The sequence below is a fragment of the Numenius arquata genome, chromosome 17 (genome assembly GCF_964106895.1).
Source record: "Numenius arquata chromosome 17, bNumArq3.hap1.1, whole genome shotgun sequence".
In the NCBI taxonomy this organism is placed as follows: Eukaryota; Metazoa; Chordata; class Aves; order Charadriiformes; family Scolopacidae; genus Numenius; species Numenius arquata.
Window position 1 is genome coordinate 14,188,647 of NC_133592.1, and position 13,589 is coordinate 14,202,235.

General features: G+C 49.2%; 1 protein-coding gene across 1 annotated transcript; it reads right to left on the reverse strand.

Annotated features, from left to right (window-relative positions):
• Positions 1 to 807: 807 nt before the first annotated feature.
• On the reverse strand, positions 808 to 12,856 carry LOC141473063 (NACHT, LRR and PYD domains-containing protein 12-like). The gene is made up of 9 exons (XM_074160373.1): positions 12,766 to 12,856; positions 12,080 to 12,166; positions 11,000 to 11,105; positions 9,785 to 9,955; positions 5,064 to 5,234; positions 3,553 to 3,723; positions 1,951 to 2,121; positions 1,838 to 1,854; positions 808 to 851 (listed from the first exon to the last, which is right to left on the reverse strand). Exons 1-9 carry the CDS (start codon positions 12,854 to 12,856, stop codon positions 808 to 810), a joined length of 1,029 nt encoding a protein of 342 aa, XP_074016474.1.
• Between the last annotated feature and the right edge of the window lie 733 nt (positions 12,857 to 13,589).

The window sequence follows — 13,589 nt, forward strand, 5'->3', positions numbered from 1 at the left end:
ACGCAGCCTAAGGCCTGTACAATACAGATGTCCTGTAAAGTCATCCTTTACACTTAGTGAAAAGAAACAGAAATTTCTAAGGCGTGGCTTCACCATGTCTGAAACAGGTTACCCAAATCATGTTCTAGCAGTTCTTATTCTTATTCCTCTTTGCTAAGAACTCTAGACAAGTATATGAGATACAGGCAGCTGGGGAGAAGTTCAGTTGCTTGAACATAAGGACCATTTTAGACACTTTGCAGTGTGGCAGTCATCTGCATGGGACTGGGAGGCAAAATACACGATCTGTGGGAGACCTTCATTGTAACGAAACAGAGCCACAGGCCAGGTGGGCTATCACAGGGTCTCACCGGCTTTGTTTCGTGCAATGGTGTTTCTTATCTTGAAGCAAGTCCTGAGGGGACTGAGGGGACTTTTATATATACTGACTGACTTCATATATATACTTTTATATATACTGATTTTTATATACTGAGGGGAATTTTATATTCCTGAGGGGAATATAAAAACCGTATGAACAGCAAATATATTCTTTCTTTTCTAGTGAAAAAGTTTTCTCTAGGATCACCAGGTTTTCTGTTAAAGAACACATCTATTTGTAAACTTCACCATTCCCAAAAAACGTAACTGGGTCATTCTTAGAGAACCCAACCCAGCAAAATATCAAGCGCCTAGCATACCATATAAATTCATAGGAAGCTTCCAAAACCAGTGATGGCATCACTAGGCCAGAGAGCCTGGCTGCAGAGAGCCCTGCTCAAAAAAACGTAGCATTTATTCCGTCTGGTCTTTTCTTCTCTCAGGGAGCTAACTTCTGTTGTGTTTCTTCATTTGATTATGATCTGATCCACCTGCGGAGAGAAGTAGAAAGAACGGTTTAATGGACCCCAAATATTGACTACTGCCTGACACCTGAGAGGACTGCACAACTAGAAACACATACCATTCCTACTTCACAGCATCATGCTCCTGAGCCTGCCAGACCCCAGTCTTGCTGTCATCCCCATTCCCCAGCTGCTGCTCTCACAGCCTAGAAGTATCACGTGGGGGATCAAAAAGCCTGGTCTGGTCTAAGGTTTTTTACTTCCATGAAGGCCCTTGACCAAGGGGCCTTCTTGTTCAGAGCACACAAATCCATTCAGCACACACTTAACTAAAAGTAATTCAGACCTAACTGTGTTTTGGTTAGAAGAAATAAGTGAGGTGCCCATCTTAGCTGCCTCCTCAGCTACAGAGCACAGTGTGGGACCTGTGGTCTTCAGAAAAGCACCTCACTAGACCAAGGAAATGGTCCAGCTCTCTACAGACCGTGGTCTCTGCAGGGTCTCCTTCAGCATGAGGGCCTTCTTTAGAAAACACTCCTTCCACTGAAAGGAGACAGAATCCACCAAAACCTGCAGCGTAAGGATCTCCAAGGCTTTAAGAGATGGAGTCCTAGCTCCTTGGAGGCTGTGAAGGAATAGCCATATAATTCTAACCCCAGATCTTATACCAGGAGAAAGCAAAGCAGTAATTCTAACCAGTTCAACTCCTCTGACATCGGCAACCTTGAGGAAAGGACTGATATCTGACTGGTAATTTTAGAAACGGGATATGATTCTCCAGAGAGGGCAGTAACAAGGCCTGAAGCAGATAGCTGGACAAAAGTAATGACAGAGATCAGAAAAGTTCATTAGGAATCAAGTGAGAATTCATCTTCTTCATAAGGTACAACTGGCACTTGGCCAGACTGTAGGACTCAAGGCTAGGAAAGAAGATGTTTGTAGGGGCATCCTTTTCACGGACTATTCTTGGCTCTCCAAGGAGGGCAGGCAGGGACCCAGTGCTGCAAACAAACCTTGCTTGCGGCCTCCTCTGAAAGAAGCAGCAACACAGTCTCAGTGACACACCCCATTGAGAATCACCCACAGGGCAGCTGGAAAAATGCCCCACGGGCCCCTGTGTCCTCACCGCAGTGTCTGCAGCTGCCAGTCAGGACGTTTCAGCTTCTCACACAGCAGCTGCACTCCAGAGTCTTCCAGCCTGTTAAAACTAAGGTCCAGGTCTCTCATGCTCAGATTGGTGCTGAGCGCCATGGCCAGGTACCCACAGCAGGCACTGGTGAGTAGGCAGCTCCTCAGCCTGCAGAAAATACATCAAAAAGAGGTGTGAGGCTCACCATAGCCATGATGACCAATGCACTCTCTCACAAGGCCCCTGACTGTAAGCCTACCCTATTCCACACCCCACCTGCACTGACAACTTGCCAACCACTTTGTCAGTGAGGAACCAGCACTGGAGCCACTACCCATTCTCAGTCCAGCCTGCAGTCAACCCTCAGCCAGCCCCTTCTCAGAGATGCACAGTGGAAGGATGAGAGTCAATGGGAACAAGCTGGGTAACACAGGAAACTCAGATTAGATTTCAGAAGAAGTTTCTTAGCCAGGAGTGTGTTCATCAAGGGTCCAGAGAGGCTCCAACCTAAATCATGTTACAATTCTGGGTATGGGCAATTCCCTGGTGGTTGACAGCCCTTCTAGCTGGGGAAACAAGTCTGTGCAGCCACTGCTACAGTCCTTCGAACCCTCCCTGCATTCATGATATCAACCCAAGGATGCACTCCTTCAGCAGAAAACATGGTAGCAGGAACTACACTTTTGCCAATCTAATCTTTATTGCGGAATCTGCTCATTCCTAGCAACATTTCAAATCTCTAGACAAAGACCTCCACTAGCTTCTGCCCTGCATCCTTCCACTGCCCAGCTACTCTCCTGGAGCAGGAGGGAGAGCTGACAAGACTGTTAATTGCCCAGTTCACCCATCTGTGTGTGTTTCAGGATCCACTTCCTCCTGCATCGCCTCCACATGTCTTTACATAATCCCTTCAAATTTCCACAGTATCGCTCCTGAATCCCCCTATAAAAGCAGCTTCCCAAAGGGGACATTTAGATAGCAATCTGGAGCTTGCAGACTAAACACAAGGCCAACACACAGGTAACTGGAGGCCTGTGTGAGAAAATCAAAACCCTAAAAAGAGAGCTGAGTAACCCAGCTTATACCGACTCACAAGCATGGCCGTAGTGAGCTAATGCAGACACTACATGCAGGGAGTCCAGGACTGATTCTCCAGCTCAGTTCGAAGGGACCAGTCCCAAAAGAGATCCTTACCTTTCAGCTGGTCACACAGAAGCCTCTGCAGTACTGCCAGATACCAAGACACCCCAAAAGGGTGCCACAGATTCACACGCACTGGAAGGAGGAGTCAGGCCTGACAGCAGAGACCTTTCAGGGATGCTCGGCCCTCTTCCACTGCTCGCTCACTTGAGCCTGTGCGCCCATGAGTCTGCAGAGACCAGGGCCAGAGCAGGAGCAGAGAGTACCTCTTTCGTACACTCTACTTCTTCTCCTGGAATGGCAGGCAGGGAGCATGGCATGAGCAGGGACGCAGTGCTGAAAATACCTGGGTTTTAGCACCTTCACATCTTTGCAGGAAGCAGCCACAAACCCCCAGTCCCATTGAGTGTAGCCCATGGTGCAGCCAAAGAAAAGCCCCGAGGAGCCCATGTCCCTCACCGCAGCGTCTGCAGCTGGCAGGAAGGATGTTTCAGCCCCTCACACAGCAGCTGCAGTCCAAGGTCTCCCAGCTCATTTCCACCAAGGTCCAGCTCCCTCAGGCTCTGGCTGGCGCCGAGCACTGCGGCCAGGTCCCCACAGACGGTGCTGGTGAGCTGACAGTGCCACAACCTGCAGAGGACAAAAATGGAGAAGATCCACCGAGTCGTCACAGCTACCAGCACAAATGCTCTTGCTCACCAGCCCATCACCAAGGCGGTGACCAACAGCTATGGCTACGAACCCTGCCCACACTCCACACCACGCGCCCGCCCATGGCCACTGAAGGGCCAGCACTGAAGGGCCACTGACTGCTGTCAGCCCAGCCCATGGCCACCCCCAGCCCATCCCCTCTCAGGAGGCTCCAGGCCCCTCGGCCCCATCACTCTTCCCCAGTCATGCCAGACCCACCCCGGGGAGGGCTCACCATGGCCCTCTCCACCCACTATCCCAGCCAGCCATGGCACCATGTTGCCCACCCAGTCCCACCCCCTCAGCACTGGGCAATGGCAGCAGCTGACACTGACAGGTCAGGGCCACCACTTGTTCCTTGGGAGTAGCTGGAAGCCTCGTTCCCTGATGGTGAGCCAAAGGGAAAGCACTCAAAAAAGATCCAGAGTGTGAAGGTCACACCCTCCACATCAGCACCTCTGCCCTGTGCATCTCGCCTCGTGGCTCAGCACTATTTACAAAGGTGAATAGAGCCTTTCAGTCCACCGACCTTCTTGATGAATTCCCACCAGTTCCTGTCCCTGACCCTCTTTCCCACTGCCCGGGTACCTCCAAAGGCCAGAGACAACAAGCGGGAATTTCTGTGAACTCTCTTTTCTCTGCAGACACAGTCACATCAGTGTGCACACGAGGCTCCCACTGCCCCATGAGGGTGCGCACAGCTGGATTGCACTGTCTGCCTGGAGGGTCCCAGTGCCGTGGGGCAGACCCCATACGACTCACACACCCACCTGGGGCTCACAGTGATGAGACAGCATCTAGGCAAGAAGCCTGACATGGGGAATGGTAGCTCAGATGGCCATGTGAGTAAAAGGGAAAGACTGGGATGGCAGCTGAGTGACCCAGGACACGTGTCGACACGTGGGCTGTGGGCACAGTGTGCAAAGGCAGACACTGTGCACCTGGGAGGTCAGGACTGACTCTCCAGCGCAGTCCCCCCCGAAAGGTCAAAAGGATAGCCCTGCCTTCCCACTGGTTACCCACAAGCCTCTCTACTGCAGTACAAGAGGGAAGCATGCCCAGAGAAGCATGCGTTCCCCTGTGGTACTACAGAGACCAGGGCTGGGGCAGAAGGCCCCTAGGCAAGACATCTGTCACAGCTATTACCGCTGTCCTGGCAGGGCACCACGGGGCGAGCAGGGACCTCACCGGTAGCCCGTTGCCATCCCTGCCCTGCCTCAGCCACAAGCTACACTGAGTGTTACCCATGGGGCAGCTGGGAAAAGCCCCATGTCCCTCACCGCAGCGTCTGCAGCTGGCAGGAAGGATGTTTCAGCCCCTCACACAGCAGCTGCAGTCCAAGGTCTCCCAGCTCATTTCCACCAAGGTCCAGCTCCCTCAGGCTCTGGCTGGCGCCGAGCACTGCGGCCAGGTCCCCACAGACGGTGCTGGTGAGCTGACAGTGCCACAACCTGCAGAGGACAAAAATGGAGAAGATCCACCGAGTCGTCACCGCTACCAGCACAAATGCTCTTGCTCACCAGCCCATCATTCTCTAAGCAATCCTGCTTCAGCAGGGGAGTTGGACTAGATGATCTATATGGTCCCTTCCAACTCTAAAAAAAAATTCAGTGAAATTCAGTGAAATCACCAAGGCGGTGACCAACAGCTATGGCTACGAACCCTGCCCACACTGACAACACGTCTGCCCCGTGCTCCTGACACCTGATCACAGGCCGCCTTGTCCATTTAGGCCCTTCGATTTTTGCTCAAGACCTTACAGGTACTGCTCGTAGCTTTTCAGAACAGGTCTTCTTGGTTAGGCTTTGGGATCTTACACATGTTTTTTTCCCCCACGAGCAAGAAAACCTTCCCTTGATAGGTCTGGGATAATTGCTGGAGGGGGTTTAGAAAATAGTTATATTCACATTTTAAGACATCGCATTTTTAAAACAAAAAGAGGTACAGAGTTGAAGAAAATTCCAGTGTGGAGTGCAGCTGATATGCAAGCAATGTATTCCACCGTAGCTCCCTAGGCTGCACAACCTCCAGTCTCCAAGAGTCAGCAGATTCTAAGGTGGAAAAACCTGGCATGGAGAGTGGGGCGGTGCGAAGATACCGTAGTCAAACTCTGTGCATCAGTGCAGGGAATGGGAACGTACGGTACTATGAACACTGATAAGCTGCACAGTTGTTACCCTGAGCCAACAGTTTCTTATTTTTTTGTAAAAACCCTGTCCCTAGGTTGAACTTTGCTCATTATAATGTTATTATAACACCAAAGCATACCTCCAACCTAAAAGCCACCTGCCTCCTAGGTGCGACCACCCCTCACTGAGTCTGCGCTCTGAATTCTTGTTAGCCTATACCTTTAAACAAAAAGCGAGGAAATTTTACACCACTCATAACAAATGTATGTATGGCTAAAGTCACTCAAGCTCCACCTGAAAGGTAAAAAATAATATAAAGATGGCTTGAGGATGAAGGGATGTTAGGGAAGATATCATCGCAGAGAAGGCAGGACGACACCATCACGGACTATCGCTGACTTCTGGAACCAGTCGACAGGCTTAAGCATCTCTTCCCCCCCATAGGGACGCCTCTTGGGTGAGATCCGTACACTCAGCCATACCGAGTGCTTCCCCAGGAAACGTAGAAATCTCTGTATAGAGATCTCTGTATGCTGCTAAATTACTCAAGTTATTTTATGCTGCTATATTACTTGCACGTGCTTTGCAGACAGTGTATTATCACCGGCAATCTAAAAGAACCTGCAATTCTGTTGCTCCAATGAACTGCACTATTCATTAATCTGGCCATGAGACTTCTCATCGAACGTGACCAAACTCCTTAAATTTGGCCGTGGCAGTTCACTGAACGCGACTAGACTGAAGGTGCATGTCCTGGTTTGAGGTAAAACAGAACTAATTTTCTGTTCAGTAATTTTTCCTTTTTAGCTGGGCCTCTTCTAACTAACTAAACTCTGAAATTAACAGCATATTGTTCAGAAACTGCTTGCTCTCATAGTGATAAGACCTGATAATACTAAGGAATGGTGTGCAGAGAGGCCCTTGCCTAGGCTTATTGCTATAACAACCAAGGTCAGGTAAATTTGTTATTTGCCCCATTGGAGGGTCGGAAGCGGAAAAGCGTAGAGGGATCACACCTGTGGGGAGGAGCGGACAGGACAGGTGACCCAGAACTGACCAACAGGGTATTCCATCCCATCTGCATCATGCTCAGTATAAAAGCTGAGGGATCAAAGGGTCATCTCTCTTCCTTCAATAGCCAACATCTGAGGAGGACCCTGTCTGTTCGTCTGCCTTTGATCCCAATCCGAGCAATCCTGACTCCAGATCTGGAATCCAGCTCCTGTCCATCACCGAGTCCAGCCTGGGACTTTCTCCTGTGCCTGCTGGAGACGTGATCATCACCCTGGGAGCTTGATACGGTTTTGTATATACTGTATACTTTTCCCCCTTTTTTCCCCCCCTTTTTTTATTATTTATTATTTCATTATTTATTAATATTTTCATTAAAGTAGTTTAGTTTTTTCTAAACTCATAAATCTCTTCCTCTCCTCTCTTTTCCTTTCCTCTCCCCTTTTCCTTAGGGAGGGAGGGGCCATCTGTCATTCTGATTGGTTAATCTGGTCAAAACCACGACAGTGCATCACACTATTGTGTATCCGTAATCGTGATAGTTGAGTACACTGAACGCAACCAAACCTGTAGTGTTGAACTGGGCATCACTCAGAATCTAAGCCGAGCTGCCCTCAGCCCCTCTGACATCCGAGGACAAGCTGGAACACAAGGGGGTTTATTTTCTGCCAAATTCTTTTACCCCTTAACGCAAAAGTAGGGCCTTTCCCAACGCAATGCTCTGATCTAGGGAAAAGCAGGACTTCCCAGCTCAATTTACAGCCAGCTGCCCCCCATGTGTTTATAGAGTGGATAGGGAAATAACCCTCCATGTGGCTTAACAATGAAGCCATGAAATACAGCTTTCTTATTTCAACACCAAAACAAAACATTATGCAAATTACCTGAAAATTCAGAGAAATGTTGGTGAATGGGGCTGTGAGGTATACAATTTCAGGGAGGAACGCAGGAGAAAGCACAGCCCCAGCTAGGAGAAAGACAGAGCGCCCACTTCTGGTGCACTCTGTGGCATAAGGACACCCATGAGTAGTCACAGATGAGGGGCAAGTACAAGAGAGTTAGGAAAGGGAACTAGAGCTTTAGAGAGGGAAAAGCTAGAGAAGAAGTAAGGTAAGTTCTTGCTTAACTAAGTCTGAAAAGTAGAAGGGAGAGCAAATACCCTGAGCACCGAGGGAACACCGATAGCAGTTGGAAGAGACATCCTCAGTAATAATATCGCCTGGAAAGACAATGTGACCACGAAACATGGCATAATTCCACACAATAGGACAGGCAAGGCCGTAAGTACTTAGAAAGCAGATTAGCTTGGCAAAAGATGACCTAGGGTCTGGTTAACCACCCTTCTGCAAATGTGAAGAGCAATAGGCATTCTGGAAAACAGTTCTGTGGAGACCTTCAGACAATTCTTCAGACCCGCCCTGCATTCACAATTTAAACCCAAGAAAGCAGGATTTTGACAGAAAAATAGCATCAGTAACTACTATTCAGTCAATGTAATCTTTGCTACTCATTCCTGGAAGCATTTCAAAGTCTTCAAGCAAAGGCTGATGTAAAGATCTCTGCCTGTCTCTGCCCTGCATTGTTTTGCTGCCCAGCTGCTCTCCACATGCACAGGTGGGAGAGCAGGTGAGATCATTTTAATAGCCCAGTACAACCGCACATGTTTCACCATCCATTTCCTCCCGCATGGCTCCACAGATTCTTGCACAACCCTCCCAGCTCCCACAGTATTGCTCCTATGCTCTGGTGTAACAGGGGGGACGGCAAGCTTAGTACCACTTTCATCTGTACAATGACCTTGGAAAAGCAGAAACCACTCCCTCCCCTTCACAAATTCTGCCCAGCTTCTCCCTCTGATGAGTGCCATGTCCAGTATCAAAATTCCTTGGTTAGCCACCCAGGGCTTAAGAGACGAAAAAGGCTGACCAGAGCTGGATGCCAGGAGGACTCTGATGGTAAAGGGACTGACTGTATTACATAAGAAAAAGATGTAATGTAAAGATGGCTTAAAAAACACGCGCAACCAGAACTTGACTGACAGTGACCTTACCTATAAAAGTGAGTTTGCTCCTAGAATAAACCAGACACTGACTGAAAGCAGCAAAGTTGCAACAAAATCATGCAAACTCAGCTAATAATGATGCATTAAGCATGCTTGCAAAGGGAGGTCACGTGTACAAATACTCAAAACGAATCGCAACACATGATGGCCAAAGCCAACAGGTTACATAGAATGTAAAAATGAATATGTAAATAGTCTCAAGATTGCATATAAGGAATCAAGAGTCATAACTTGGTGTCCTTCTCATGCTACCCGCAAAGAGGTACCTTGATTGCTGGCAATAAAAAGGGATTCTAGCTAGTGCACATTTCTGTGGCCTTCTTTCTGCTACCCACACACTAAATAGAAGAAAAATACAACAAAATCCATTTCAGTAACAGTGCAAAGGGACCTGAGTGACCCAGGACACGTGTCGACACGTGGGCTGTGGGCACAGTGTGCAAAGGCAGACACTGTGCACCTGGGAGGTCAGGACTGACTCTCCAGCGCAGTCCCCCCCGAAAGGTCAAAAGGATAGCCCTGCCTTCCCACTGGTTACCCACAAGCCTCTCTACTGCAGTACAAGAGGGAAGCATGCCCAGAGAAGCATGCGTTCCCCTGTGGTACTACAGAGACCAGGGCTGGGGCAGAAGGCCCCTAGGCAAGACATCTGTCACAGCTATTACCGCTGTCCTGGCAGGGCACCACGGGGAGAGCAGGGACCTCACCGGTAGCCCGTTGCCATCCCTGCCCTGCCTCAGCCACAAGCTACACTGAGTGTTACCCATGGGGCAGCTGGGAAAAGCCCCATGTCCCTCACCGCAGCGTCTGCAGCTGGCAGGAAGGATGTTTCAGCCCCTCACACAGCAGCTGCAGTCCAAGGTCTCCCAGCTCATTTCCACCAAGGTCCAGCTCCCTCAGGCTCTGGCTGGCGCCGAGCACTGCGGCCAGGTCCCCACAGACGGTGCTGGTGAGCTGACAGTGCCACAACCTGCAGAGGACAAAAATGGAGAAGATCCACCGAGTCGTCACCGCTACCAGCACAAATGCTCTTGCTCACCAGCCCATCACCAAGGCGGTGACCAACAGCTATGGCTACGAACCCTGCCCACACTCCATACCACGCGCCCGCCCATGGCCACTGAAGGGCCAGCACTGAAGGGCCACTGACTGCTGTCAGCCCAGCCCATGGCCACCCCCAGCCCATCCCCTCTCAGGAGGCTCCAGGCCCCTCGGCCCCATCACTCTTCCCCAGTCATGCCAGACCCACCCCGGGGAGGGCTCACCATGGCCCTCTCCACCCACTATCCCAGCCAGCCATGGCACCATGTTGCCCACCCAGTCGCACCCCCTCAGCACTGGGCCAACGGCAGCAGCAGTGATGATGGAAGGATCCTCTGGCCCTCCAACCATTATCTTCTACTACTTTTCCTTGTGGGCACCAATTGTACAGAGAGGGCTGAACTACAAAGCGTCAAACATGATGCTGGGCGCAGCACTCAGGGCTTTGGGGGCCCAGGTGATCTTCTCCTTGATCCTTTAGTGTGGGGGAAGGATCAAGGAGCTGTGGAGGAATCCCATGGGTTGCACAACTGGTGTTGACAACACCGTTTTGGTTTTTATGATCACGGGGTCATCTTTGAGAACTGGTAATTGCTTTAATATAGATGGGATCCAGCTGCCTAAGTGGGAAAAGACACTCTTGCCAACAGGCTGCCCAAGGAGAGGTTTAAACTGGCATAATCAGGAATGGAGAGGACCATCAAAAACCAAGTGAGGAAGTTCTGGACAATTCTGGCAGGTAAAGTGTTCGGAATGAAGTAAACTCAGAGACCCTCTAATCAAGAACACATGGCTGAGGGCTTCCCACTCCAAGTGTATCCACATACATAAGGAACTGCCTACAAGACAGAACTATGGGGAAAGCTCTCACATCCTTTCTTGGAAATCAGCTTGTCTGTGCCCATCTCCAAAGTGCACATACACTAATGCATGACCACAGGGAACAAAAAAGATAAATTAGATGTGTGCATACAGTAGCAGGTCTATGATCTCAGTTGGAGTCAGTGAGACATGCTGGAATTCCTCACGTGACTGGACTGCTGCAATAGATGGATACAGGCTCTTTACGAACACAAAGCCTAGAAGGTGACAACGGGACCTATGCTTTATGTGAGAACCACAGAGATTCATGGAGTTTTGCCTGGAGATGGACAATGAGCCAGCTATAAGCTTATGGTTAAGGATTAAAAGGCAGACCAAGAGGGGTGAGACTGTGGTGGATGACCATCCGATCAGGAATTGGAAGCCCCTGGTCCTCATGAGGAACTTGAACAAACCTGGTATCTGCTAGAAGGAAACAAACAGCAGGAAACAAACAACATGAGAGGTTTCTGGAGAGCACTGACAACTTTCTGATACAAGTGACAGCATGGCTGACAAGGGGAGGCACTCTACTGGACTTCGTGCTTACAAACAAGGAAGAACTGATCAGGGATGTAAAGACTGGGGACAGCCTTGGCTGTAGCGACCGTGAGATGATAACCTTGACCTTCAAGTCAGAAACCTGAAAGGACTGGTTAAAAAAAATAAAAAAATAAAAAAATTACAAAAAAAACCCCAAACCCCAAAAAGCAACATCATAACCTGAGACTTCAGGAGAGATGACTTTGGCCTGTTCGGAGATCTGCAAGGAAGAATTTTATGTCTTGGAATAGAACAGGATCCAGGAGATCTGCCTGATATTGAAGGATGACCTCCTTCAAGCTCAAGAATGTTCCATCCCAACAAGCAGGAAAGCAAACAAAGGTGGCAGGAGGCTTGCATTGATGAATGAGCTCTGTCAAAACTCAGTCATAAAAAGGAGGTGGAAGCAGGGACAAGAGACTTGGGAAGAATATAGAGACACTGTCCAAGTGTGCCAGGATGGAATTAGGAAAGCCAAAGGCAACCTGGAGTTGAATCTGGTAAGGGACATGAAGGATAACAAGAAAAGTTTCTACAGGTACATCAGCAGCAAAAGGAAGACTAGGGAAAATGTGGACCTACTGCTAAATGGCTAAATGGGAACAGGGACCTGGTCACAAAGAAGACAAGTACTGAATGCCTTCTTCACCTTGGTCTTCACTGATAAGACTGGTCTTCAGCAATCCCAGCTCCTTCAGACCAATGGAAAAGTCCAGGGCAAGGGCAGGCTCATCCTCTGTTGAAAGGATCACGTTACAGAATACTTAAACAAACTGGACATGAACAAGTCCATGGGGCCTGATGGGATGCATCCATGAGCACTGAGGGAGCTAGTCGTTGCAAGGCTTCTCTCTCAACTATCTTTGAAAGGTCAAGGTTATCAAGCTTTCTTCCTGTGCACAGGAAGAAAGCAAATGTCACTGTGAACTTCCAGAAACCCAAGAAGAAGGATCAAGGGAACTACAGGCTGGTCAGCCCCACCTCCACCCTGGGAAGGTGATGAAGAAAATCTTGGAAACCATTTCCAAACACACAAAGGACAAAAAGCTGACTGAGAGTAGTCAGCACAAATTTACGAAGGTCAAATCATGTCTGACCAACCTGTCAATGACGAAATGATTGGATGGATGGAGGGATGGATGGGGGGAGAGTAGTGGATGTTGTTTATCTCAGCTGGCTTTTGACATTGCCTCCCCTAACATCTTCATAGAAAAAATGATGAGTAGTATCTAGAAAAGCAGAGACCAAGGACTGAGAAGTGCTTGAACATCCGTGCTTGAAGAATTTTGATCAGTCACACAAAGTCCACCTGGAGGCCAGTAACTAGTGGTGTACCTTCAGGGTCGATCCTAGACAAATGCTGTTTAACATCTCCATTAACGTTCTGGACAATGGGACTGAACGCACTCTCAGTGAGATTCCACATGATACAAACTCAAAGGAGTGGTTGATAGACCAGGTGAGTGATCTGTGATTCAGAGACCTAGACAGGCTGGAGAAGTGAGTAAAGAGGAACCTCAAAGGCCAACAAGGGAAATCCAAAGTCCTTCATGTGAAGATGAACAACTCCATACATCAGCACAGATGGGGTCTCACTTGCTGGAAAACAGCCTGGCTGAAAAGGACCTGGGGGTCTTGGCGGACACCGAGCTGAACATAAGCCAGAAATGTGCCCTTGTGGCAAAGGTGGACAAGATCATCCTCAGTAGCATTAGGAAGAGTGTTACAAGATGTTCAGAGGAGGCAAGTATTCACCCTTTACTCAGCACTGGTAAGGCAACATCTGGAGTGCTGTGTTCACTTCTGGGCTTCCTAGTGCAAGAAAGACAAGGACATATTGGAGAAAATTCAGAGAAAGACCACAGGCATGATTAGTGAATTGAAGGATCTGTCATACAAGGGGAAGCCACGTGAGCTGAGATTGTTTAGCCAGGAGAAGAGAAGGCTGTGTGTAGAGTGCTGTCGGGTCCTGGAGTATTCTGTAGGGTTCCAGAGGGGCTCGTAGGGTTCCGTCGAAATCTGTAGGGTTCCCTAGGGGCCTGTAGAGTCCCGTAGATTTCCGTAGGGGCCTGTAGGGTTGTGTAAGTGGCCGCAGGGGTTGGTAGGAGCTTGTAGGGTTCCATAAGTTTCCAGAGGGTTGTGTAGGGTTCCGTAGGGGC

Bases quoted from the DNA above. Each gene is read 5' to 3' on its own strand.
- LOC141473063 (XM_074160373.1), bottom strand. From the start codon at position 12,856: ATGTGGAATCTCACTGAGAGTGCGTTCAGTCCCATTGTCCAGAACGTT. The intron at 9,956-10,999 runs GTATGCACACAT...TGTCCTCTGCAG, and splicing joins GAGATCATAGACCTGCTACT to GTTGTGGCACTGTCAGCTCA. The intron at 3,724-5,063 runs GTGAGGGACATG...TGTCCTCTGCAG, and splicing joins TGCCAGCTGCAGACGCTGCG to GTTGTGGCACTGTCAGCTCA.